Raw genomic sequence first — 26,275 nt, forward strand, 5'->3', positions numbered from 1 at the left:
GCGGCAGGAGGAAGCGGTTCCGGGTCGTCGGCGGGAACCAACATGGAGCCCGTCGGGCTCGCGGGGCCTCGCTGAGGGAGAGCCGGGCCGCAGCGGGGCTGCGCCGCCGCCATGTCGCTGGGCGAGTACGAGCGGCACTGCGACTCCATCAGCTCCGACTTCGGCAGCGAGTCCTCGGGCAGGGGCGGCTCCCGCGGCGGCGGCAGCTTGCCCGGCGAGCAGGAGGAGCTGCACTACATCCCCATCCGCACCCTGGGCCGCGGAGCCTTCGGCGAAGCCACCCTCTACCGCCGCACCGAGGTAGGCTGCCTTGGCGGCGGGGCGGGCCGGGAGAGGGGCCCTTCTCCTCCTCCTTCCCCGAGGAAGGGGGCCCTCGGGGCTGCTCCGAGGCGGGCCGAGGGCCGCTCTCAGGGCGAGCGGGGCGGTTTCCGGAGGCTGGGTGCTTGGAGGCCCCGGCGCCCGAAGAGCCGCAGCAGCAGGGCTCGCCCCCCGGGTGACTGACAGCCCCCCGGGTGACTGACAGCCCCCCGGGTGACTGACAGCCCCCCGGGTGACTGACAGCCCCTGGCGCCGCTCCGGGAAGAGCCCGTCTGAAAAGCGACGAGTTCGGCCCTCGGTGTCGAGGGGCGCAGGGTTTGGGTTTCGGCAGGTTTGAGCGCCGCCAGTCTCTCGGTCCCCTAAAGTTTCTTAGGGAGATGTAGAGACTCTTTTGACGCTAATAGATACCTCATTTTTCTATGTTTTATTCCAGTCACAGAGGACATGGGGGCATCTCATACAGGTAACTCTCTCGCGTGATCAGCATTTCAGCATAATCAGGGGAAACTGGCAGAAAAGCCAGTCCTCCCGTTGCTCCCAAGTCGTTTAATCCCATCCAGTTCAATCTTTTTAGCGCACAACTGTCAAAGAAGAGTGCTTGATTGGTTCCTAAGGGAAGTTCTTCAGGTTTTCTCTGGGGGAGGGCCACCCTGAGGAGTGACGGCTCAAAGAGTTGTAAATGAACGCTTCAGTTCACTTAACAGATCACTCGTAGCCTGTCTGACAACGTGGGCGGGCCTGATAAGGGCAAACTAAATTTGTCCTCGTTTCGTTGATTTTTTGGTTTTTGTGTTTTTTTGGTTTTTTTTTTTTTTGTCTCTAGGCGTACCTGGATATTTGTAATGGTTTATGGTCTTGTCCGATGTCCCACAGTTATGGGAAATACACTGTTCTCCCTTTATTGAACTGGAGTATGTTTAGTCTTTACCTGGAAGCCTTGTAGTAAGGTTTTTTGGTGGTTTGGTTTTTTTCAAAGCAAGTGCTGGTCAGCTAGAAAGATGGCTTCAGGCCTTCGCTATTCCTAGTGACAAACAGAAAACCTCAAAACTTATTGTTGTGAAGAATCTTTGTCTGAAATCTGTAAGTGGCAGGAAAGTCTTTTTACTTTTCCTGAAATTTTAATTTCCTGCTATAAAGACACGTCCTGTACTCTTCATAGTAGTGTGTTTGCAATTAAAAGATGTTTTTGTGTTTCAGGACGACTCACTTGTAGTGTGGAAGGAGGTGGACCTGACCCGGCTGTCAGAAAAGGAGCGTCGTGATGCTTTGAACGAAATTGTTATCCTTGCCCTGTTGCAGCATGAGAACATCATCGCGTACTACAATCACTTCATGGATAACACCACGCTGCTGATTGAGCTGGAGTACTGTAATGGTGAGATCCCTGCTCCCACTTACAAACAGGCAGCTGACACGTTGCTGAGTCACCCTCCTGCAGAACCTGCAGGGCGTATTCCTGGGGTGTCCTCTGGGGAGCAGAGGAGTGGAGGTGAATTCTGCATAGTTCCTGAAGAAGAGATTCAGAACCTTTCTGATTGATTTGTGTCTCAGGTGCCAAAGAAAGAAGCCCAGTAGTTAGTGCAGGCAGTTCAGGCAGTAGATGATTTCTCAAGTCTTCTGAGTAGCTGGTGCAGTGGAAGAAGTGGGTTATTGGTAATGTACACTTCTAATGCTCCTTGCTGTGTTGTTTTAGGAGGACAGAGGGAAAAGACCATGAGGATATTTGGGCCTCTCTGGCAGTACAGAGTGGGGCTGTTTTTCAGTAGCATCACTTAAATAGACCCATCCATTTGGCAATTTTAAATCAAAGCTTAAAAATCTACTGGCATACTGCAGTCAGGACTTCTTTCTGCCTTGTGCTATCAGCTTCTATGTTTACTATTTTAAAAAAAGAAATCTGTTCCTTCTGGTGGTGGAGAAAACTTTAAAATTCCGTCTAAGAGTAGATCAGATGGTATTGTTTGGAGTTTGCAGGGGAAACAGTCCGAGCTGGGACGGAGAGGCAGAAGGATTTGATATGAGGGTCTGAGTTGCAGCTACTCGTAGGCAGCTGGAAGAGGAGGTCATACACAGCTAATACTGCTGGAACAGGATACCTACCTAGAACTGCAATATGGTTCCTATTTGAATGAGTGGGACAGGTCCCCAGCTAAGTATCCTGTGTGTGTTTGGGGGTTACGTTAAGCCTTGGCTCATCAGCAGAAACTTTTGGTCGAAAAGGCTATCATGATGTTATCATCTTAGATTGCTTTCACTGGGACAGGTTGGGGAGGACAACAGACTTCTGGAAAGTGTTTTTGAAGGGTGTCAAACACCTGGTTGGCATGTTGGCCAAAGCTGGTTTTGCTTCTCTGCTTTCTGTTCTTATGCAGGCTGGAGTCCAGTGCAAGAGTAGGGGAATGTTAGCTCTTTGATGCACTGTTTATTTTAGGAGTACTCTGTGTGAGTTATTTAGCTGCCTTGAAAAGACTGCATGCTTGGGGCCGTTACAAATTCATTGGAGGGCATAGAGAGAGGGCTGCATAGCACTGATGTCTGTGCATGTTTGTTAACGTCTCTAAACTGTTTGTTTTACTTTGGGACAATAACCAAGAGATGAGTATATAGCCTATGTTGCCTGAATATGTCTGAGTGGAACAGAAGTAGGGACATGAGAAAGAGGGAATCTTACTTAGGCTTATGGATATTGGTTTTGCGAATGTGTTAACAGTTGTTTTTGTGGCTTTTTTTACAAGTCCAAGATAATTTGTCAGTAATTTTTAAAGTAAGGCTGGAGTAGTTGCTGTCAGACACTACTCAGAATCCAAAGTGTTTACTGTTTCATTGTCACGTCTCTTCTGGAGATCTAGGAAAGACTTTCAAACTTGAGTAAATATTGTCCCCATTTTACAGGGGAGGAAGACAAGTTATTGATTTATTTGCCTATAGTTGTGTATGTGTATCATGGTACTGTAAGACTTGGGTTTATCATGGGATAACATCCGTGAATACATCTGAAATAGATTTAGGAAGAAATAGTCTATAAAATACATTCGTTGAAGAGAGACTAGAGTGTCAGAAGGTTAGGTGTGATTAGATGAAACAAAGAAGAAAGTAATTTGTTTTTCTTTTCAGTATGTGCATATAGAGGTATCGGTTATCTGAGTCAAGAGCTAATTTGTCTCCTTGTGTAGGGTTTTGGCGATGTAGTACCTGTCATGCTGCTCTTTGGTTCAGAAATGCTGCAAAAAAGATGGCAAAAAATCAGAGACAAGGAACAGAATTCACTAAAAGCCTCTATAGTCTGAATTGCTAGGAAAGAGGTTCATAAGAAGAGGCAGAAGTGAATACTTTGGTTAAATTGCGAATGTGAAGAGCGATTTGTGGATAATTTGCAAATGCGATCATAAGGCAGAAAAAAGAAATGTTGAGAGATTGTAGCAAGGCTGAATGAGAAGAAATTAAGTGAAGGGAATCTTAATCAGAATATCAGAAAAGTCTTCCTAACATGGAATTCTGAAATAAGTCCCTCAAGGAGGCAAAGGGGAGCCATTGTGACCTGCTTTGGACATCTACAACTTGACAGGCCCATGGAAATCATACAGCAGAAAGCTGTCTTGCACTATGCCCATGGGAATGGGGAAGGGCCTGGTGTTCTGTTACTATTAGGACATAATATATGATAATTGGGAAATGAAATAGCAACAGGATGTGATCAGAGGTTTGGGGTTTACTGGTAGGATGCTAATTTGACAGGGAGTCTCACTGCCTCCAGCCCTCAGCATCATTTCTTTTAGCTCTCCGTGGTTTTCAGTCTGCCATCTTGAAGTTGTGAGGTACCCTGAAGAGTCTGTTGATTTCAGGCTTCTGTTGATGGTGCTGCTGTTGTCAACACTTTGTGAATTCTGCATCGATGTATTTGGCAGGGCAGATGAAGCAGAGAGGCAGGTCAGAGCTGGGCATTAAGTGGGGAAAGGCAGCAATTTATGCTTTCAGGGACTACTCTGAACTTAAAATTGCTTTCTTTTTCTTTTTTTTTAATGTATTATTTATTTAAATATAATGCTGAGCAGGACAATCTCACATGATTTGGTGTACAAGTTATAAATGTTTAAATAACCCAAGAAGCTCTTACAACTAAAAAAAGTAGAGACTACTAGCCTATCTTACTGATTCACTTTTCAGAGAGTATTAAATAGTGGTGTTAAAAAAGAGTCATCTCTGCTTAAACTTAGATATGCCAGTGAAGTTCTTAGATGGAAGAAGAACTAAATTTTTTGAGTGCCTGACCAGTTTAAGTGAAGAGTGCTGAGGGAGAGCTGTAGTGATTCACCAGATCTCTTAGGGGATTTGAGTATTCCCAGCAGTACCCGAGCAGAGTAACTGGTGCCATTAACTAAGATGAACCTCTCTGACTTTCTCACTTACAATTACAGGAGGGAACCTCTACGATAAGATTCTGCGGCAGAAAGACAAGTTATTTGAAGAAGAGGTAATTTGGACTGTTTTGAGGGAGTAGTGGGGCTGGCCTAATGTTCTGGGGATCTGTCTGGTCTGGTTATCTGAGTATTTATACAGCATTTTTTCCATAGTGCTGGTGGGGAATTTCTGTATATATCTGGGGACTGACATCCTTCCTCTCCTGTTGACTATTGCAAGCATTTATGGACTATCAGAAACTTTTTATTTACCTTTTTGGCTGTCTATAAGCAGTATAAACTTCCAAGGAAGGAATAATGAAAGAGAGCATTCAACTGACTTTGGTCACCTTGTCATCTTGGCTAACATTTAACTTTAAAACCTCTTTCTGCATTTCTTCCTGGTTGGTACTCAATTTCTTTCTCTTAATAATTTTGTAGGTTCTTTTCTCAGTAATTGCCTTGAATCCATCTCACCATAGAATTTTTTCTTGTTCCTTTTATTTTTCTTTCTTCATTTTTTAAAAAAAACTTTTCTGCTGTCTGCTTCCACCTCATGCTGCGGTGGTTAATGATTACACTTATTTATCTTATGTAATGACTTTTAAGGCCTTCTAGCTTGTGGTGAATATTCATATTCCAGAGAGCCCAACTGTAGATCTTTCCCAGGTGGTCACTAGCTGTCATTCCTAAGTCTTTTCACTCACTGAATTCTGCTTGTCAGGGCAGACACTATGAACAGCACTAGAACAATCTACTTTTTGGGATATCTTTTCAGAGAATTCCAAAAGAGGAAATTCTAAATTTTCATGCTCCCAAAAGAGCTTCTAAATGGTACTGTTAGGCCCTCTTGCTTTGCCTCTGTGTGACAGGGACATAGTGGGTTTGGGGATTTTTTTTTTTGAGCCTCACATAAGGCTTTTATTTCTACCTTTGCAGATGGTGGTTTGGTATCTCTTTCAAATTGCATCAGCTGTGAGCTGCATTCATCGAGCAGGAATTCTTCACAGGTAAGTGTGGCATGTGGTGAAGCTAAGGTAACCAGTGCGGTTCACAGATGTGAGCGCAGAACTCCTTTGAGTAGCCTTTGCTTCTGTGTTTAAAGCAAGCACTGAGCTTCTCTCCAAAGCATAGCTGGACTGCCTAGATGTTAAGTATGACTTCTGTAAAGAATTTTTATAGGGCTAGAAACTATCTTGTGATAAAGGTGTAAGAAATTTTGTATATGAAAAAGGAATTGCTGTCTTTGATGCTGCAGCTTTGTGAACAAAGAGTTAATCCATGTAGGAAGGAAGTAAATTGGCCCTTTATTGCCATAGCACATAAATGACGTTTGCTAAAGTGGGTAGGAAGAACAGTTACCACAGGCCAAACGTACTTCCTACCTGCTCCACAATTAATAGCTTCAAACCAACATGTACATCCTTCTGTAATTCCTGGAAGCTAACAGTGGTGAAGACTTTGCATTGGTGGATTGCTATAGTATAACCCATGCAAAGATTTGTCCTACATTTGGCCCAATCTAATTTCTTCGGCCTGTTATTTAAGGAAGTAATATAGCTTGTTAGCTGGTAGTGGTAATTTTGACATTGACACTGAGATTTTAATGAGTAGCTAATTACCTTCCTCTGTTGCTCTCTTCTGTCTGGGAGGGGTAAATTTCATGGCTTATGTGTGCTTCACGGAGGCTGTGATGTTCTGGGGAGTACTGCACATGCCGACAGCTGTTTCCAGCATGGTTGGATCATGTGCTGCACAACATCCTTCTCTAACTAATGAGCATAGCTGTGTGAGGATGTTTTCTGTGGGATAGTATCCTGGTTGCTGCCATTCTAAATCTTTGGTAATTGGAAAGCCTTGCTAATGAAGGGTTGGTACCCTACACTCAACAAAGTAGTGCCTAAGTTTTTGACCTAAAGCAGATGTCATGTCTGTCCTTCTTTGCAGTGATTTCCTGCTTACCACCTCTGTTGCCCATCTTCACAGCAGGGTTCACAGTCTAGGAACGTGTGGCCCCAAATCCTTCCATAATAATGAATTGAACAGTTATTTAAATGTTTGCAGTGATTTCCTTCTGCTGCAGACATTGTCAGAGTGACCCAGGACTTTGCGATGCCCCAAGTGGATGAATGCAAAGTGCTGCTTTACTTGATGTTGTCCTGATCTACACTGGGAAGTTGTTGATGGTACGTTAGGAAAAGGGGGCGTTATGAAGTGTTGGCCGTGGGAAGCATATCATACTGCGGCGGCTTCCTCTCTGTATTTACAGCCTCTTTTATTGATCTGTGAAACTACATACAAATTATTCTGTCTGGGAGAAAGTGTTTTCAAAGAGTTTTGGAATTCGGCATTTTTGTGGCCATCAGCCTTTTGATCTTCTGGGCGTAGTACCTCATGTTATAAAGAGTTGTTCTTGAGGCATAAGGTAGAGGGATGTTTTGCTTAAGTTCTAGAGTGGCATCTGTTTCACACCCTCTGTGTGTGTGTTTATATTTGCATACAAACACATTCACACATACATTCATATTTTTAGTGAGCTCAGGGACTCCTGACTTGGGTCTATTTATAAAACTAGGAAAAATAAGACCTGCTCAATGACCTTCACATGAGAAGAGAAGAGACTGAGAGGGGGAAAAAGAACTGTCTTTCATTTGTGGCCTTTTACATAGTTGTCTGGAGCCTGAGCTTTCTAGACTGTGCTATGTTTGTGTGGGGATGTGATAAAACATGGATAAGTGCAGTTACTGCCTCAGTACTTGGGGTCAAATTGCCTTTGGAGAGCTCTGTGTGTGTGAGAGAGTGTGCTGGCAGAGTAGCAAGTACCTCATTTTGGGAGGGGAGGTATTGTAGTGTGTGGAAAACTGTGAAATCCAGAAATATATTTGAGTGTCTGCATTTCTTTTTCTCCTTTCAGAGATATAAAGACATTAAATATCTTTCTAACCAAGGCAAACCTGATCAAGTTGGGAGACTATGGGTTGGCAAAGAAGCTGAACTCCGAGTACTCTATGGCTGAGACTGTGAGTATCTCCCTTCTTTGTGTGCAAACCGAGGTGTGTTTTTTCTTTCATCTCCGCATGCCTTGCAGAAGACCAGGGACGCTGTACATTCTTGCTGCTCGTTTTCTGTGGTTTTCCTTTCCCTCTCCCCTCAATTTCCCTCTGTGTTATCTCACTAACATTGGCATATTTGCTGGTGTGTTGCAGCCTGCAGTTATCCTTGCTCTCAGGTTACCTTTTAGAGGTCTGTCTCTCTCCAAAGCAGCAGTAGAGTAAAGAAGATAAGTGCCACTGTGGGCATGGAATTGTGCCAGAGCCAGTATAGCTGTGCTAGAGGGTGCTGTTCTTCTTTCCCTGGTACCTAGGCATGATACTTCCAAAGGTGAACCTATGTAACACAAAGGCGGTGCTATCTGAAGGTACAGAGACAGCGATATAGTCACATCAGTGCAGTGCTCTGCCTCTGGGCTAATTAAGCCCAGCAAGTTAATTTGGTCATGCTGCGATGCTGACAGGGGCGTTTTGCCTCAGCTGGATCTGAGATAGCTTGGATGTACTTGCCTGACATTGCACTATGCCATAGATACATTTCCTATCTCTTTAATACTCAGGCTCTGAACTGAATTACAAAGAAGCAAGAAAGGCACTTGTGCTTCTTATGGTAACCAGGTGTATGGTTTATTGGCAATGCTCTTGGAGGGGGGCAAAGCTTTGTAGGAGAGATTAATTTTACCAGAAGGCTGTCAAGCTTAGCTTTGTTCCAGACCCTTCCAGAAAGCAGTTTTGCAACTAGTGTTATGACATGGGGTAAGCTGTATTGCAGGCACCTGAAAGGCTCAGCTTAGATTTCCCAGCTCCGTTAATTTCTGTGGTGAGCACTAGGCTTGGAAAGGGAGACAGTGTCTGGAGCTCCTATCTGCTAAAGGCCTTTATTATAGTTTGGGATGCAAGCCAGCTTGCACTTCCCCTTACCAGGCCGTATTATTAGATTTAATGCAAGCTACTGGTGTTCTGTTAGGATGTGTAGTTAAATACTTGCCAACTTCTTTCCAGAACATGAGCACTATTGGTGGTGGCACAGTAAGTGGGAACTGAAGGCTACTGCATAAAGCCCTCGCTAAGCTGGGCTGCAGCAATACCACTTCTGTTTCATCACATTTTTCATGGCTTTCTGGCTTTCAGGGAAAGTGCAGTCTGTGCTATGAATTTCCAGGTTTGTTTTTTGCCTGTGTTGTGTGTGTTCATCTACACCTGCGAGCTTTTTTTTTCTCCTTTTTCACTTCTGAAAAATATTGAGCTACATACCTTCAACGATATTTCATTCTGTATATGCTGGGTTAGTTGCTCAATTTGTGATCTAATGACTAGTGGTGGTCTGGAAGTAACTTTTTGTGAAATGAGTGCAAAACATGTTATTGTCAGTATTTGTAATTGTAACAGTCAAATTACGATTTTGTAAAATGTTTATGTCTTGCTTACTAAACACTGATTTCTTAATTTATCATTCTTTCTCCCATTTACCAAGGAAGATATAGAAAATATGTCTGCGTCTTACAGAAAGCTTACATTATCCTTTGCTTAAAAAAGGTTTAGATGCAGTGTCCTAGTTCTCCATATGATACTCCAACTAGGTGGGCTTCTAAATGTTCCTGTGGCTGGGACTCACGTAGCTCTGTAACTGTCACGCACTGTAATGGGAAATGGAAGGGAGATGGCAGATTCTGAATGTGCCCATTAGGTATCTAGCATACTAGTAGAGTCTAATGAAAGGCAAGCTTTGTAGTCCTTGGAGCTTTACTGAGAGAGTTTAAAAGAGGGCAACTATAAATATTTCCCCATCTTTTAAATTCTGTCTCATTTTATTTCGCTGTCTAGTTCCTTGCCAGGGAATGAGCTCCATTCATCTGGAAGCTTCATTCTTAGATCTTTTATCATGTTTGTTCTGTTTCTCCTTGTTGTGACTTTGAGCTATGCCACTATTTCTGTTGTACCTGGGAGGGCTTCTGTATTTAAGTGCTGGGTTTGGGGATTTTGTGTGTGGTGGAGGGGTGTTTGTTTTAAACCAATTGTTCAGGAAAGCCCACTTCTGAAGTGAAAGCCTTTCAGGTGGGACTCAAGTGAGCTTTCTACTTAATGACCCAAAAGTAACCCCTCTTTCACTGGAGACAGAGTAGCCTTTGTCCTGGCAGTACCTTGTGATCAGAGTGGCTCCATAGCCATGGACAGGCATCTGTGTTTGGAAGCTTTGCTAGATCCCTTTTCCTTCAACGTCTTATGAGGGTTTCCATGTGCCTTGTCAGTACGTAAGCCCCTGATTACCTCTAAATGTAGTATAATTAAGAGAGGGGCAAGTCCTTGCTGTGTTCTCATGACTACTACTCTATTGAGAAGTATGTACCACATCAGGATCTGAGCAGAGAAGTGTCTAGAATCTTCTAAGAAACTCGGGCACAGGCGTGTGGATGAGAAGGGAAGAAGCATCCTTGTTCTCATCCCTCCAGCACGTTGGTGGGGTGTGTCATCTGTGTCACTTCAGTGCTGTGTCAGAGCTGTGTCTAGCTCTGATGCTCATGGGCCTGTGTAAACATGATGGATGCAGGGCTCCGGAATTGAAGGCTGCTGGATCATTTCTGATTTTTCAATGTTTTTTTTTTCCTAGCTGGTGGGAACTCCATATTACATGTCCCCAGAACTCTGCCAGGGTGTGAAATACAACTTCAAATCAGATATTTGGGCTGTGGGCTGTGTCATCTTTGAGCTGCTTACTCTGAAGAGGACCTTTGATGCTACTGTAAGGCTGCAAAACAGGATGGACTGAGTAACCTTATTTTTTATCACCCTGAGATTCACACTTGTCTCTTATTAACTCATGTTTTTCTTTCATTGTCGTTTAAATCTGCTGATTAAGAAGATAGTGGCCTGCGAGTGCCAACTGTAGCCAGACAAAATGTCTGCATGATTTTCCCTAGCCTGCAGCGCAGGTGCCTCTCTGGCTTCTGCCAAACCCAGCCTTGTCTGCAGCCCTGGGTTTACCAGATGCAGAATATAAGCTGTGCTAATTTGTATCATGGTTGTGAATGAAACATCCTTTTCTCTAGAAGGAGGAAGTTTGTGATTGTGTAGTTGTCTTGTTTTTTTCAGCATTACTAGCTGTGAATTTTCTGTGCAGCATTCTGTGGCAAAAACTTCCAGCCTTTGGATTTTATAGGATTTAATCCTGTTACCCTTTCTCAAAGTTTGGGTGCAAGAGAAGTGTGGTCAAGCTGGCATGGGGAGGGTGAAAGGGAGCATTGCTGGCTGGCATATGTGATTTGCCAGCTTGTGCCATGAGATGGGAAAAGCTGCTAGCTGCCATGATACAAGATTTTGTAACCCTTAAAGAGACGTAGTGAAAATACCATCCTTTTCTGATTTCCTCTCATCATGGCTACCGAGTCCCCAGTAACTTTGCTTCTGTGTGGTGTTTCAACGGCAATATGCTGCATAGGAGATTCCATGCAGAGGGAAACCTATCCTCCCTCCACTGTTAGGGAATTTGGTGAAAAGCTGGATGTTGCCACCAACAGCTATCAGAGATCCCATTTCTACAGGAATTACTATTAGGTTTCTGGAGAACCTGCTAGGCAGCCAAGAAGGATGTGTCCTGATCAGAGGAGGAGGAAGGAATTAATGGTGGCCTATAGCATCTCTCCCCATTGGACACATTGTCCAGTTCAGTTCCCTTAAAGCTGTTTTCTGGTTTCTGCCTAGAATCCCCTGAACCTTTGCGTGAAGATTGTACAGGGAAATCGTGCCATGGAGGTTGATTCCACTGTCTACTCCCGGGAGCTGATCCAGATGGTGAATTTCTGCCTTGATCAGGTTGGCGAAATACTTTTTAATTTTCAGACACCCCTTCCCAGCTGCCTAAGCCATGGAATTCAGGGGTGAAGGGGAATGACATGCTTGTTTCAGCATGAGGGCTGTTGATGCAGGGTAATTTCTGTGAGGCCTGAGGCATCCCTAAGGCTGGGCTTCCTCCAGTCCTCTGAAAGCATTGTCTCAAGATGATACACCATTCAGTCCTGCAGGCTTGGAGGGGTGCTGGGTTTACTCTGACAACAATTATTTAATGGGCTGGCAGGAGCAATTATTTTCTAATGCAGTGCTGCAAAGGTGGGAGCATCATCTCGGTACAGTCTCTTAAGGTGTGAGACTGTGACTCTGGCTTTCTGACTGTGACTCTGGCTTTCTGTAGGGAATTAATTTCTTGAAAGCAAACATAGTATTGATACCTTCAAAGAATGGAAGCCACTCCTGCATGTCCCTGACATTTATCCCTATTCATTCCAAATATTTGAATTCATTCCTTTCCCTTCTGAAGGGAGCCAGGGAAGGAGGTCCATGCAGGCTTGAATGAGGTCTTCTGGCCCAAGATTTCATTGTAGATGATGAGCACTTCCTAGAGACTGACTTGTTGCTCACTTCTTTCAGGATCCAGAGAAGAGACCCACTGCAGATGAATTGCTTGAACATCCCCTTCTCAGCAAACGCAGGAGGTAATCAGATGGTCTTGCCTGAAACCTGGACAGGTGTCAGGGAGAACAGGAGGGTTTGTGCAGACTAGTGGGGTTTGTGCTTTTGTAGTGAAGTCCTTAAGGTAATTTGGCCTGACGTGAGGCGGTTGTTGAAGTACACTTCATCCTCTTTAGCAGAGAAGTGCATTCTTGCTGTCTTGACTTCTGCTCTGATATTCTGTTGGTGCATGGATATGGTGAGAAAGGTCTCTGCATCCTTTGTCTTAGAAGCTGTTGTATTGAGGAGCTTGAGGCATCCCTTTCTGAGGCTCCTTTGAGGAATGCTGGTTCCCGCTCTTCAAATCTCTGTGAACGAAGGGTCACAGAGATCATCCTATGGTCATTGGGAAAAACCTTTCAAAATATATGTTTCATGCAGTATAGAGACCCTTGCTTTCTCCTTTGTTGCCTCCCTCTTCTGGAGAGAGTTCCATTGAAAGTGGCCCATTTTAGCTTAGTTTGACCGTTAGTCTGCACATGCTGTCTTTCTATGAAAGGTGGACCATAATTCTGGGCTGTTTGGATCCCACTTTGGTTGCATTGGGAACAGCAGACTTAGTCCTTTATACCAAGATTCTTTTACTTGGTGGTCAGCAAAGTTTGAGTTTTGTCTTGCTGTATGCACTAGTAAAAGCCCAAATCCTGATAATATTTAGCCATTCAAAGTCATTCTTGTGCAGTATGGGTATTGGTTGGCCGCATTCTGGTATATATGTAGTTTGTTGTCCTCAGCTGTCCTGGAAGTTTGTTAGCTACATGGTACATTACTTCTGCCCTACTTACTGTGTATTGCTGTGAGCTGGTAAACAGCTGCCACATTTCCTCCAAGAGGGAGCAGCATTTTATTGGAAAGAAAAGCAGTCTCTGCGTGCTGCTTGTCAGTAGATTGCTTTTGGCGATGTCACTGTTTCCTAAAATGCTTTTTATCCTTTGGCAGGGAGATGGAAGAGAAAGTCACACTTCTTAATGGGCCAAATAAGCGACCAAGGTAATTATTTGGGCATGTGTTTGAAAGAAAGTCTGGAGAGAACAGCCCCCAGAGAGGAACTTTGCTGAGGGTGTTAGTCTGTGACAACCTTAATGGAATAGTGTAGTTTAGAAGATCCCTAAATGCTGGGAATTTGACATAGTTGTTACATGATTATTGTCCCATGTTTTACTCTGCCTTTTATATCCTGCTTATATGTATGGCTGGAGCCTTACCTCAGCAGGTCCCATACAGCTCTAATCTGTACTACTGAGGATGTAGTCTTTACAGCCTGCATATCTGAGGATGTAATGTAGATCCCTCCTTTCATGCAGATTCCCTTGAGCAGGAGCAATATGACTGTCTGAATGTTGAATATAAAGTGAATATAAGTATCTTTCATAAAACTGGATATATGCAGAGGTTCTCCACAGTCCCCAGCAAGCCTGTAAGGAGGGTTAATCCATGAAGCAGATAGCTTCCATGATGTGTATAGCTGGGTTTCTGTTGATTTGTCAGATAGAATTTGATCTTTTTTTCCTTGTAAACTTCGAAGTACTGTATGAGCACATTATGTGGAGTTGTTCCAGTTCATAGGTTGCTCGCAAACAGTTTGCTTTGATTACAACTTCCATTTTGCAATCTGCTTGTGAATTGATTCTTACCTGTATCGAAGAGTTATATTTTTGCCCTCAGATGGAAGCCTGTAATTTAAATAAAGAGGAGAGAGGGAAGTTAGAAGCTTTTGGATGCTTCTGTATTTTGAGCAAGATTTCATGACTGTTTGTAAGGCTTTCATTTTTCACAAATGAGAACAGCTCCATGGCCATTCACTGAAAGCCCAGTCTTTTTAAATTACATCATATTGAATTGTAGGCTATTAAAAATGCTTCCTGGAGGCTACTTTCTCTGCTGCTCTGAGACAGGTTTGATCCTGAGTCTCTCTATAGCAGTTTGAGGCCTCACAATCACTCAACGAAAAGAACAGTTTGTGAAAATAAAAACCATGAATGGTTGTGAAGGGGAAACTGATAGACAACCGTAGGAAAATGAGTGATGACAGTGAACGCAAACTCATTATTAAAAGCATGTGTGTTTTGGGGGGGGCGGGGTCTTGTGCAGGTCAAGTACCATGAATGAGGCTCCCATTGCAGTGGTGACTTCGCGCACTAGTGAGGTGTATGTTTGGGGGGGTGGGAAGTCCACCCCCCAGAAGCTGGATGCCATCAAAAGTGGCTGCAGTGCACGCCAGGTGTGTGCTGGTAACACTCACTTTGCTGTGGTGACAGTGGAGAAGGAGCTCTACACCTGGGTGGTAAGTGAGAGAAACTGCAGGAAGGGGGTAAGGGTGGGAAAGGAGAGTCCAGATCCACTGCTGACTGTTCATGAGCCTGTTAGAATCAGATAGGCAAACGGCTTGCAAAAGGAGAAATCTGATTGCAGTGGACACTGTGAGGCCATCTGCTTCGGGGCTGACTCAAGTCTCCCAAGGCAACTGTGTTTTGGGGAGGTTTTCTGTCATGACAGGAAGTGTATTGGAGACTTGCTGTGCACTTGAGAATTGTAGGTGGTGGACTTGTAGGCCCAGACATGGAGTCAAACATCTCTTCCTTCCCTTCCTGGCTACTAGAAATGCACTGGAGGCTTTGTGATGGTCTGTTGGCTTTGTGTAGTTTTGAGGAAGGTTTTCTGAGATCAGAATGGGTGGGATGAGTGACCTTGTTGTAATACAGATGTCATCTGCAAGGCAACTTGTGAATGAAACCAGCAATGTTTTATACTAAACAACTCTGCTTTTTGTGATGAGTGGAAATTCTGTAAGAGTTGAAAGTGAGTAAAAAAATGTTGACATATAATGTGTTTAAAACAATTGAACCCAGTCTTCTTGGGCTTAGATGGTCAGTGACATGGAGGTATTTTGCATCTCCAGGCTTCCACGGGCTTTTATATTGATGATACAGAATCTGCTGAGACAGATGAGAAAATAATGGTAGGTAGGTGAGAAAAGAAAGATCCAAATGGGAGCAGAGCAACTTGAAGTCATTTGCTGGATGTTTCTGCAAGAATGGCCACTGAAATCTTTCAGCTGGCTATTAATATTTTAGTTTTAGCTTCAACGCTACTCAGAGTCATTTTGTTTTTCCTGTAGAATTGATAGGTCTGGCCACTTTGGTGACATTTGTTTCATTTTATGGGTTTCTTTGCAGCCATTAGGATTTAGAAAAGTAGGTCAAAAAGCTGAAGGACAAATTTCAGTCCTGTAGTAGGGAGCAGGTTCTCTAGTGTGGCAGATGAGAAAAGAGCAGGAATTCCTCACCAGCTGGTGGCCTGAGACCAGATCACTTCTCGTTAGTGCATAACTGCCTGAAAGCCTGTGCTGCCATTTAGAATGTTGCCTGTTGTTATGCCACATAGCAGATATCAGTCTCTTCCCTAAGGTAGCTAACACACTTTCTCTTGCTCTTTGCTGTCTTCTGTTGTTTATTTGAGGTGCTGTAATTATTGGCACCATCTCTGGAGTTGTGGATACATAACCCTACCAGATGTTTCTGTCTTGCAGAATATGCAGGGGGGCACCAAGTTGCATGGGCAGCTGGGACATGGAGACAGAGCTTCCTACCGGCAGCCAAAGCATGTTGAGAAGCTTCAGGGAAAAGCTATTCGCCAGGTGTCCTGTGGAGATGATTTCACAGTGTGCATTACAGGTGAGAGCTGGAAGAGGACCCCTGTCTCCTCACTTTGCTGTGCTGTGGAAATGTTTGCCTTCACAATAAGATTAGCCCAGCAGCTTTGTGCAAAAAGGAGAAAGTCCCATATGTTACTCACCCCTCAGTTTTGAGGATCGTAGGTGTGGCAGTGGAGATAGGTCAGCATTATTATACAGAGGAAGATATTGACTCCCAAGAAAGTTGGGTGTTTTGCTAAGGATATGCTCTTTTTTGGTGATGAAGCTGGGTGTTGAGCACAGCTCCTTGTGGCTGTGCAGAGTCCTTGCTCTTACCAGTGCATGTGTTGCCTCCGTGCATGCCTGTATTAAAGACAGAGGAGCCTGAAGTCAAGAATGTAAATGTGTTTGAAACTCTTTATGGACTGTGTGGGGAAAGAGTCACCCAATGATAAAAGAAGATGTGTATCTGAGATTTGCTGTTTAATTTGGAAAACTTGAGACCTGGTAGCTGTCTCTAGTTCTAACCCTGCTCATACTTTTAAAGATATGTTAACTGTGGCGTTGTCTGTTATGGAAGAATTTGAATCTCGCTTTACCCATGGAAACATAATTCTCAACAAGGTAGTTTCCAGCTTATTTTGCCAGTGCTGGAAAAGCAGAGGTTTGACAGAGATAAGCTCAGACGCTCAGTGTGCTGGAGGAGTGACTTAGGGAGCCACAGGATCAATTTGTGAGTTTCTGTTAAACAAAGTGGCATGTTCAACCCAAGATTTTTTGATACTGGTGGCCTGCAGGTTGTGGTATAAGGTCATCCATCTTAATGTGAACAAGAACGGACTCCATATTATCCTGATGACATTCAGTACTAAAGAGGAGGATGATTACAGAAAAGAGATTGCTCTGGCTGTGTCCTAAGAGGTTAATATGCAGCCTAATACAAGCTCTGTGTGCTGACCGAGCTTCCCTTGTGTCCTTCAGATGAGGGCCAGGTGTATGCCTTTGGCTCGGACTATTACGGATGCGTTGGTGTTGACAAGGCTTATGGCTCTGAAGTGCTTGAGCCCCTGCAGCTGGATTTCTTTCTTACCAACCCTGTGGAGCAGGTCTCGTGTGGAGATAACCATGTGGCAGTGCTGACCAGGAACAGAGAAGTCTACACATGGGGCTGTGGAGAGTATGGTAGGTAGTGTCTCTCTGGAACCTAAAGGCATTGGGTCATGTCTGCTCCACAAAGCAGCTTGATGCAGGTGTGTAATGCAGGGCCTGGGTGAGGGCTGTCTGGTATGCCCCGGAGGTCAAAGAATGTTGTTTCTTTGGGCCTTTCTTTCCTTGTAAGAATGGGGAACTGGGGACTGAGCCCTTGGGACTTTACTCTGGGAAGCTCTAGGGTGTCACTTGGCTTCCTTGTGGGTAGGGCAGTTGTTCTGTGAGTGGGGTTGGGTTGCCTTGAGGATTGGCAGGCAGTGATGCATGTAGGGGAACAGGTTTCTAGTTCTGTAGGGAGATTCCTTTGGGACTATGGAGAGACAATACCATTTCTTAGGGACAGGCACCTTGTGAGGCCATTTCTAACTGCACTGTTTTCACTGATGCAGGGCGCTTGGGCTTGGATTCAGAAGAAGATCACTACACCCCTCAGAAGGTGGGACTGTGACTACTTCTCACAATCTGCATGGGCATAAATCCAAATTAGTTGCTGTTTGGAAATATTAACTGTCTGAGGCTCAGGTGTTTTTTCTGAGGTATCATAGAGTTTGCAAGGGTTTTAACTTTGCTTCTTCACTTTGTTTTGCTTCATTTCTCCCTAGAGATCGTGGTAGAGGGGCATACCACTCCCAAACCAGCCAGCATCACAACTTAAAGCTTCGTTGCTCTGATCTCCATGCTGGAACTGGAAATGCTAAACTTACAGTTGTAGAAATCATAGTAGAAAATACCAAATTGCATACCTCGGGTCTGTAGAGGAAACTCACAGCAGTGCAAACAACTGGGAGTCTTTGAATTTGACATAAGGAGTTAAAGATGAGTTCAAAGTAAAACCCTCTTGAAATACAGTGCTGGGGGTAATTGAGGTAATCTAACCCATTGGGGGTTAGAAACCAACAAGGATGTGCCTGGAAGCCAAATATCTGTGATCACACAGTATCACAGCCACACAGCACAGACCCAGCCCTGCTCGGCTAACTGGGTCTGGTGCTTGTAGACCCCAGCTGGCCAGGATGCCTGTGCACCACATTTCTTGTTCCTGTCCTGGCTCACCAGTGTCTGTACACAAGGTCTAGAATGCCTTGAATTTCTGCATTGTGACCAGAGTTTCAGTATGCTATAGACTTTATGTTATTTTTGCACCTTCATTCAAAACAACTGCATTGGGTATTGTCAGTGCCCAGACTAGCTGAACCACTGCTCTAACCCCATATGTTTTCTATGTGCCAGCTTCTGTGTAGTAGGTGTTGGGATTTTGATTTTCTTGGGATATATTTCTTCTACATAGGTGGATGTTCCGAAGACCTTAAACATTGTGTCTGTTCACTGTGGCTGTGATGGGACTTTCCTGCTCACCCAGACAGGCAAAGTGTTGGCATGTGGACTCAATGAGTTCAACAAGCTGGGCCTGAATCAGTGCACATCAGGGATAATCAACCATGATGTAAGTGCATTTGGGTCCCTGGCTCCAGCTCCCAGCAGTCAGTAGTATATGGGAAATGGAGGTCCTGTGACAGTGACAGAACGTTCATTAGCTTTGTGCCAATTTGTTAGTTCCGATCCGAGACAATGGATACTGGATTCTGCGAAGAGGCAGTTTGTTCCTCAGTTTCCTGTCTGTCCTATGGGTTTATGTCAGATCTGACGTAGTGAAACAGATAGCAATCTGCTCCAGGGTGACTTAGCCAGTGACATGGATTCTGGCAGTTCTTTACCATACCCATGTTGGGACTGTCTATGTTAATGTTGTGGTCTGCCAGGACCTGCTTGAGTAGGTCTTAGCTGACGAGTGTGTGGTTTTTCACTCTGTGCTTACCCACATATCTTTTATCAGACATACTGTGAGGTGCCATACGCCACTTCCCTTACTTTGGCCAAGCAGCTGTCCTTCTACAAGATCCGTACCATTTCTCCAGGGAAGACACACACAGCTTCCATTGATGGTGAGCCCTATGTATTAAGTGAATACTAGTTGCTGGATTACTTTACATCAGCTTTGCCCTTTCAGCCTGGCCCTTGACATTGAGGGTTGTGCTCTTGGTAGCAAGGCTCGTGCCTACTCTAGGACCCAGGATTCCTGTTCCTCAGCAGTGTTGCCTCCTGGCCAGCTGAAGCAGCAACATCAGCTTCTGGGTCAGCCTTCCTTTTTTTTTAAAGGGACAAAAAAAAAAAGGGTTGGGAAAGAGTCATGCTCTGGGCTAGCAGAGGAATTGTTTATGACCGAGTTAGGCTTTGCCCAAGTGACACCAGTCAGAGGTCTGTGAGAAGTCCCAGCCTCCAGCATCAGAAAAGGGGAGCAACAGGAGAAGGAACCAGGGAGGTGTTTCCAGGCTGAAGCCATTCCTCTTGGCTGGCACTGTCCCCTCCTGGCCTTGCTGGCTTTTCAGCAGAGTCCTTTCTGGTCATGGGCTGTTGCTGCTAGTTCTCTGCATGCATGGCTGCTTCCAGAGTTGGGCCCTCGCTGTGACTGTCTCCTTGTTCCTCCTCTCAGAGCGAGGCCGCCTGCTGACCTTCGGCTCCAACAAGTGTGGACAGCTTGGTGTTGGGGACTATAAGAAGCACCTGGGAATTAACCTGCTGGGAGGCCCCTTGGGGGGTAAGCAGGTGATCAGGGTTTCATGTGGAGATGAATTCACCATAGCTGCTACTGACGGTGAGTGGGTCTTTGCGAAGTTGTGGTGGGTTCCTTTGAACTAGATCTGCAGGGTGGTTAACTGGCTCCCACTGAGCATTTCCTAGACCACTCCCGCAGCACTGCACTGAAGGAAATCCTCCTAGACTGGGCCTGTCTGGTCCTGTTAGTTATCCCAGTGCAGCGCCAAGCATTTGCTGTCCCTGGGGCTGCAGAGTGCTGGCTTGGTGGCTGCCTGTTAGATTCATTATCAGTTTTTTCTGCCACTGGCAAAATGGACATGGTGGATAAGATACTTTGGGATAGCAGTTATAGCAGACAGGCTGTGATCCTTGAAACGATTACAGGCCAAGAGGGAGAGAGCGAATTGAAGCTTCTGAATCTCTCTTTCCTCAGACAACCATATCTTTGCCTGGGGTAATGGTGGGAATGGGCGTCTGGCAATGACATCAACCGAGAGAGCTCACGGCTCAGATATTTGTACCTCATGGCCTCGGCCAATATTTGGATCATTGCATCATGTTCCAGACCTGTCGTGCCGTGGCTGGCACACCATCATCATTGTTGGTAAGTGTAAGTTTAGGATGAAATTTTGGGATCTTGGTTATGATCATGTATTGCTTGCCAGGACCTAGACTATAAATCCTGCCTGGGAACAGGCCAGGTTGCTGGGGGGGAATGTGGCAAGCTGCTCTGGGCTCTAGGTGTGCAACATTGGCTTTGTTGTGCACTGTTCTAGGAGTTATCTTGCTGTCCATGTGGCATGCTTACTGAAAGCATGCTTCTCTCCTTGCAGAAAAGGTGTTGAACTCTAAAACAATCCGATCCAACAGCAGTGGCCTGTCCATTGGTACTGGTGAGTAACCTGCCCTGGGGAGCTGTTGTTTAAGTACATTCAGTGGTTAGTTTGAGTGGGTGCAGTTTGGTCCTGCAGCATGGTTCCTCTGTGTTTGAAAGGCCTCAAAGAAGAGCTCAAAGGGAGGAAATCTAGCTGCTGCCATGCATGAGAAGGGATGTCCCAAAGCTCAGAAAGAGAGACCTGAAACAGAGGAGGAAGAACATGGATGCAGCGTAGTTGAGGAACTTCAGTTTGACAAGGAAAAGCTGAGAGGAATTCACTGAAGGGAGCTGATAAGGGAAGGGAGGCTATGGGGCAGCTGCTGGAGAGATGGAGTCCAGTTTTTTGGACCTGTGGGATGGCTGGGGCCAAGAAGCTGCAAAAGGCTGCTGCACACAAGCCATTTTGGGGAGGCCTGCAGGGAGTGTTAGGAGATAAGCTGTTGAGGGAGATTCCACTAGCATGTGCTCTCACTGTGGCCATACAGCCCAAATTTCTGCATCTTCTCTGCTCCTCTGCTCCAGCTGGGGTTTGGCGACAGGAATAGCGGAGGTGGGGAAAGTATAAAGTTTTCACTCTTGTTTGCTAGTGGCTCAGAGCTGCACCACTGGAGGCGGAGAGGAAGAGGATAATGAACAGGAAGCGGAGACCCCCAATCCCAGTGGAGGCTTTCGGGGAACCATGGAAGCAGATCGTGAGTTGGGGGGCTGGATCAGCACCACAGAAGCTAAGGGAGGCAACAGTGCTGACAGCAGCTCCTGCCCTGGCTGGCTCCGGAAGGTAATGTGGTGTCTCAGAAATGCCTTAAAATGGGGATGTAGGCTGGGGAAAAGCGAGTGGTCCCTTCCACTCTTAAGGGATGCTCTGAAAGGTTCTCAGAGCTGTGCTGCATGGGGAGCCCTTTAGGCCTCGCTGCCCTTTTTACCACAAGAGGGTGTTGGTGCATTGGTTGAGGACATGAAGTCGGCTGCAGGAAGGCAGGCAGGCCTGACAGTGCTGCTTTTGTGGATCCAGGAGCTGGAGAATGCTGAATTCATCCCCATGCCTGACAGCCCCTTTCCTCTGAGCATGGCGTCTTCAGAGCCTGAGAAGGAGACTCTCCCTTACCAGAAACTTCAAGGACTCAAAGTGGCCTCTGAGGAACCTGTTGGATTAAACGAGCCCAAAACGGAGCCCTGGGTAATGTTATGCAAGTGAATGCTTGGCTGAAAGCTCTTGGGGACCATAAATGGCAATGTTGCAATTATGGGGAGAGCTGAGAAGAGGTTGTTGAATTGGCCTAATTCATCTGGATGAGGAAAAGAGGGCTATTGATAATCAGAGATGATGCTGCAAAGAGAACAACTCACAGGAACCTAGAACACAAAGATGGGACTTGGTCAGATTGAAAATAACGAGATCAGTTCTGTGGAAAAATGCAGTTCATGCAATTGGAAAAAATAGAGAAACCTGGGGCCCAGCAGCCTAGCAGAAGATAGAAATTTAGAAAGCAGAAATTGCTGTGAGATAGGAAGAACTGATAAAGGAAATCACTGAGAAATTAGAACCTGTGAGATTACTGTATTCCAGGAGTTTTCTGTCCCAAGAAGAGGCACGGATCCCAGGCTTAGGGAAAGGGGGGTAAACCAGATGGATTTTGGTGATAGGAGGACAGGAGCAGCTTTCCCAGAAAAAGGAGGAAGTTAGTGGCTTTGTACTGAAGACATAATGACTAGTAGCTTGCTGACCTTGGCTGCTAGAATTTTGGGAAGTTGGGAAATGAGCTGGGGTGACACTTTCTATGCATGGTTTCTTATGGGATAGAAAACTTCTGGCCTTGCACTCAAACCTGGCCTGACCTCCCTCTGTGTCTCTGCAGCCTACTTGCCTGAGTCCAACCCTGCCGTGCGGTGAAGGGAAGGCTGCGTCTCCTGTTGTGGGCTGCATGTGCAGTGCTCTGCAAGTGGAGGTGACGCACCTCCGAAGCCTGGTTTTACAGTGTCTGGATGATCAGAAGAAGCTGCAGCAGGAAACTGTTCGTCTGAGTGCCCAACTCCAGCGGTTCTGCAGGGGGACGGAGGGAGTGCAGCAGGTGAGGACCCATCACCTGGGTGCACATCCATGCTCAGGGCTCACTACACTCCCATGTAGATTGTGGAGGCTGCACAGAAGGAAGCAGCTCTCAACAGATGTCTCTCTTAGAGCCGAATTGGGGGACTGAGCATGGTGCCTGTCTCTTGTTTGAGCTGCTGATGCAGGCTCTGGTAGTAGCAACAGGAGTGAAGCCAAGGAGACAGTTTCCTGTGAGGACAGCCCAGTCCTTGAGGGACCTGGGATTCCCTTTTATTTCTCCTGATGAGAAGGGATGGGCAGTCAGATGTCACGGAGAGTCCCAAATGGCTGTGAAGAATAGGAACTGTGCCTGGCGAGGCTCCTAGCTTCTTTGCAGCTAGTCCTAGAGCTGTTAGTGTAAGTGCTGTGTGTTTTGGCAGGTGGACGTTCATTCCAAAGGAACACAGACAGCCAAAGAGGAGATGGAAGCGGATCCAAAACCTGACTTGGATTCAGATTCCTGGTGTCTTCTGGGAACGGACTCGTGCCGCTCCAGCCTCTAGTCTCCTGAGCCCACTGGGATCCATCTAACTTCACAGCACACTAACCGAATGCAGAGAGCGGCTTTCCTGGCTTCAGGTCACTCGCAGACAAGAAGCGAGGCCGGAGGCTCCAGAGCAGCACCCATGTACGTTTGATATGAACTAGGAGTGAGTTTGAGAGGGGAAGGGCCCCTGAGCTCTAGGCCAGCTCAGTGATTGAAGCAGCAGCAGCTCCTCTTTGTACCTTATCCGTCAATTCTGCACGTGAGGCAGAACGGCCCCGTTATGGCAATGGCTCCAGTAGCGGCTTCTGGCCCTTTCATTGTTTCACTGCTTCTTGGGAGCTGCCTTTGGGACCCCAGTATTCATCACTGCATCTCTAGATGAGAGGAGGAGACGTGTTTTGTACTGAAGCTGGCTGAACCCTAAAACTCACCACCTTCACTTCAGAGGGGTGAAGGACTAGGATCCTCTCCCTACCACATGGCAAGGCCCAGGCGGTGAGGCTGCTCCCCTCTGCTCAGGGGCAGAGGGAGCAGAGAATGTCTCATTCTGGAGGCAGTGGAGATCTTCCTGTTAGGAAGATAATGGTAGACAGCATGTCCCTGGTCTTGAGGCACAGCTTCTGGCCATATGGCTGTGTACAGTGGCCTGTATAGACAGAGTTTAAAGGCTTTATTCTGGGTGCCTAGAGCTTTCCAACTTCCAGGCAATGCACCGAGATGAGTGAATCAGGTGTCATTTCAAATAGCAGTAGTGGGGACTGTCTGAGACGGGATCTCTGGTTCTCAGTTTCAGACCACCTGCTTACCAACCAGACGATAAGCGTCTGGGCCTGAGACTGTCACCCATTTCTTGCTCCAGCTGTTCAACTTGGTTTGGGTGCCAGAGCTTCTTGTTTCTTGGCATAAGCCTGTAGCTGCTCCTTGCTTGGCTTCTGTTCTGCTTAGCCCCTGGTGCCCACACTCTGTGTGGGTGTGGGAAGAATCAGTGTTTTTCCACTCAATGTTTTGACGAAGCTGGAATGCAGTTTTCTACCCAGAATAGGTCGTTAATGCCATGGTCACAGGATGCAGCCTTCCCCAATGACCATGAATGATCAAGTCTCTGGAATTCACCTTCTTTCTAGAAGTGAGAGGCTTTCCCAAGAAAATTGGAGATGGGAAGAGGCATGGTCTGATGCTCAAGATTTCCTCATTTCCTGTCAGAGAATGAGGTTAATTTTATTGGCCTTAAATTTATTACCAAATTGACTTTGAACTAAGCTTTTGGGATTGGTAGGATCCCTGGGAGCAGCTAGCCTTCCCTGCCTTACGTGAAGCCTCTAAGGAGTCCCAAGTACCTCTCACCTTTGCTGTGAGAGCGGGGTTGTGATTTCATTAGGCTTATACCATCCCTATCAATGGCATGTCACTAGAATTGACTGTTCCAGGGGAGCCAGCGTTCCCCATTTGTCTCTAGAGGCGGTTGCCAAACCATTCTGCTTGTAACTTACGCTCCTTAAATACTTTGTTGGTGCCTATTGCTAGTGTCTTGGAGCTGAATCAAGTGCAGTCTCTCCAGTGCAGTGTCCAGGGCGAGGATCATACTAGCGTGCCCATCCATTGTTACCGAAGGAAGGGCAGGAGGACAGCCGTCCTGCGAGGTGGTGAGCGTCAGGCGCCCTGGTGTGGCCACGTCGCTTAGTTGCCCTTGTGACTCTGCTATCCTTTCCCCCATGTGTGTTGGAGCCAGCTCTCAGGTTAGGGTCCCGGCTTGAGGGTTGTTGTTGCGGTTAGAAATGATTGAGTTGGTGACATTGCGGCAGTGCCTTTGAGGAGTGAAGAGTTGAGCCTGAGCCATGTCCAATAAGCAAGCACCAAGCTGATGGGAGTCGCTCTCCTGCAGTGCACTGCTATCCTTATTTCTCAATGCTCTGCAGTTGGGAAGCTAGGTGCACAGACTGGATTCCCCTTGGATCTAGTGGAGGATTAGGGTCCCTGACAGAGGATGCCCTGTGCTCCGCAATCTCATATGTGCCTTAGAGGATTCACGCTATCCAGGTTGTGCCTGTTACAGACCACAGATTTCACACCAGCCAGCTATGCAACCAAAAAAGCAGTTTAAAGCCAGCACTTTTGTCTTGGGCTGAAAATGGAAGGGCAAGTGGGCAGAAGTGCCTTTGAGCAGTTTCAAACCCTTTTTACTTCTCCCCTTCTTGCAGTGCTAGCTCCGTATGTGTTGGTCTCCTGCTAGTATTGCTACTGAGTTGTTATAGTGGAACACAACTTACGCCTGCTCTGACACTCTGGCTGAAAACTAGTTTGTCGTTGTCTTTTTTTGAAAGGTTAAAGGTTGTAGTGGTTTGGAGTTTCTGTTTAAATAAATGTTTAAACTCGTTCTCCTGTGTTGAGTTGTTGGGGTTTTTTTTCCAAGAGAAGATGGGGAAATACGCATATAGTCAGCTGGCTTCATGGCATTCTGTTGTTTGATTATGTTTTTTGCTTATAGAAAGAGGGCCAAGGGGCTTGCACGTTCTTTGCTGTGGGGAAAAAAAATCAGGTTCTGTGTCCCTTCATTAAAAAAACCAACCAACCAAACAACAAAACAACTCTTTTCTCTTGCTGCTGCATCTGCTCCTAGTGACGTCAGGGGGCTTTTGTGCGTGTGTTTATTTCAACAGTTTGAGTGCCAAGTGGGAAATGAGTAATGGGAAGAGAGAGGCTCAAAGGGAAGAAGTACCTGTTTCTCTCGGAACAGCTTCTACTGAGCATTAAGACCTACAGAAGGAAGAACCTGCCTGACACCTGCTCTGCCAACTGTTCCTGCACACTGTACTTAATGCCTGTCACTTCTAACTTCCTATCAGGGTTTTTAGTAAATTGAGAAATGTCTTGAGAGGCAGAGCTGGGTTAAAGACTTAAAATCACCAGAGATCTGGATACTGAAAATGCAGCATGTCTCCGAGAGGGGGATTGTACTGCAGTAGCTGAGCCTGATGCTTTGGCTAAACTGTTACTAACTTTTAAACCAGTTATCAGAGACTTTCTGGATACTGCTGTCTGTCCTGATCTGAAACAATAGCTCAGCAAAAAGAGGTGAACTGCCCGTGGTTGGATCTGAAACAAAGATAACAAATGAA

At 45.9% G+C, this 26,275-nt stretch overlaps 1 protein-coding gene across 3 annotated transcripts in view; it reads left to right on the forward strand.

Moving 5' to 3' along the window:
• The window catches only part of NEK9 (NIMA related kinase 9), a 27,074-nt gene continuing 799 nt past the window's right edge, over positions 1–26,275 (forward strand). The window contains exons 1-23 of one of the 3 annotated variants that reach the window (XR_005931202.1): positions 1–300; positions 752–781; positions 1,516–1,693; positions 4,734–4,789; positions 5,655–5,725; positions 7,630–7,735; positions 10,374–10,505; positions 11,465–11,575; positions 12,188–12,252; positions 13,208–13,258; positions 14,360–14,552; positions 15,798–15,942; positions 16,884–17,084; positions 17,501–17,547; positions 18,400–18,555; positions 18,946–19,054; positions 19,603–19,764; positions 20,140–20,310; positions 20,540–20,599; positions 21,171–21,361; positions 21,596–21,760; positions 22,440–22,652; positions 23,053–23,300. Coding sequence is in view for 2 of the 3 variants with exons in the window: in XM_030042243.2 (XP_029898103.1) it covers positions 112–300; positions 752–781; positions 1,516–1,693; positions 4,734–4,789; positions 5,655–5,725; positions 7,630–7,735; positions 10,374–10,505; positions 11,465–11,575; positions 12,188–12,252; positions 13,208–13,258; positions 14,360–14,552; positions 15,798–15,942; positions 16,884–17,084; positions 17,501–17,547; positions 18,400–18,555; positions 18,946–19,054; positions 19,603–19,764; positions 20,140–20,310; positions 20,540–20,599; positions 21,171–21,361; positions 21,596–21,760; positions 22,440–22,652; positions 23,053–23,175 (2,925 nt within the window). In the remaining variant the exon portion in view is untranslated. Of the gene's footprint in view, positions 301–751; positions 782–1,515; positions 1,694–4,733; positions 4,790–5,654; positions 5,726–7,629; positions 7,736–10,373; positions 10,506–11,464; positions 11,576–12,187; positions 12,253–13,207; positions 13,259–14,359; positions 14,553–15,797; positions 15,943–16,883; positions 17,085–17,500; positions 17,548–18,399; positions 18,556–18,945; positions 19,055–19,602; positions 19,765–20,139; positions 20,311–20,539; positions 20,600–21,170; positions 21,362–21,595; positions 21,761–22,439; positions 22,653–23,052; positions 25,534–26,275 lie in introns of those variants that run through there. The other 2 variants (XM_030042243.2, XM_030042234.2) reach the window with 2 other exon arrangements.

This window comes from Aquila chrysaetos, chromosome 2, assembly GCF_900496995.4.
Source record: "Aquila chrysaetos chrysaetos chromosome 2, bAquChr1.4, whole genome shotgun sequence".
Lineage (NCBI taxonomy): Eukaryota > Metazoa > Chordata > Aves > Accipitriformes > Accipitridae > Aquila > Aquila chrysaetos.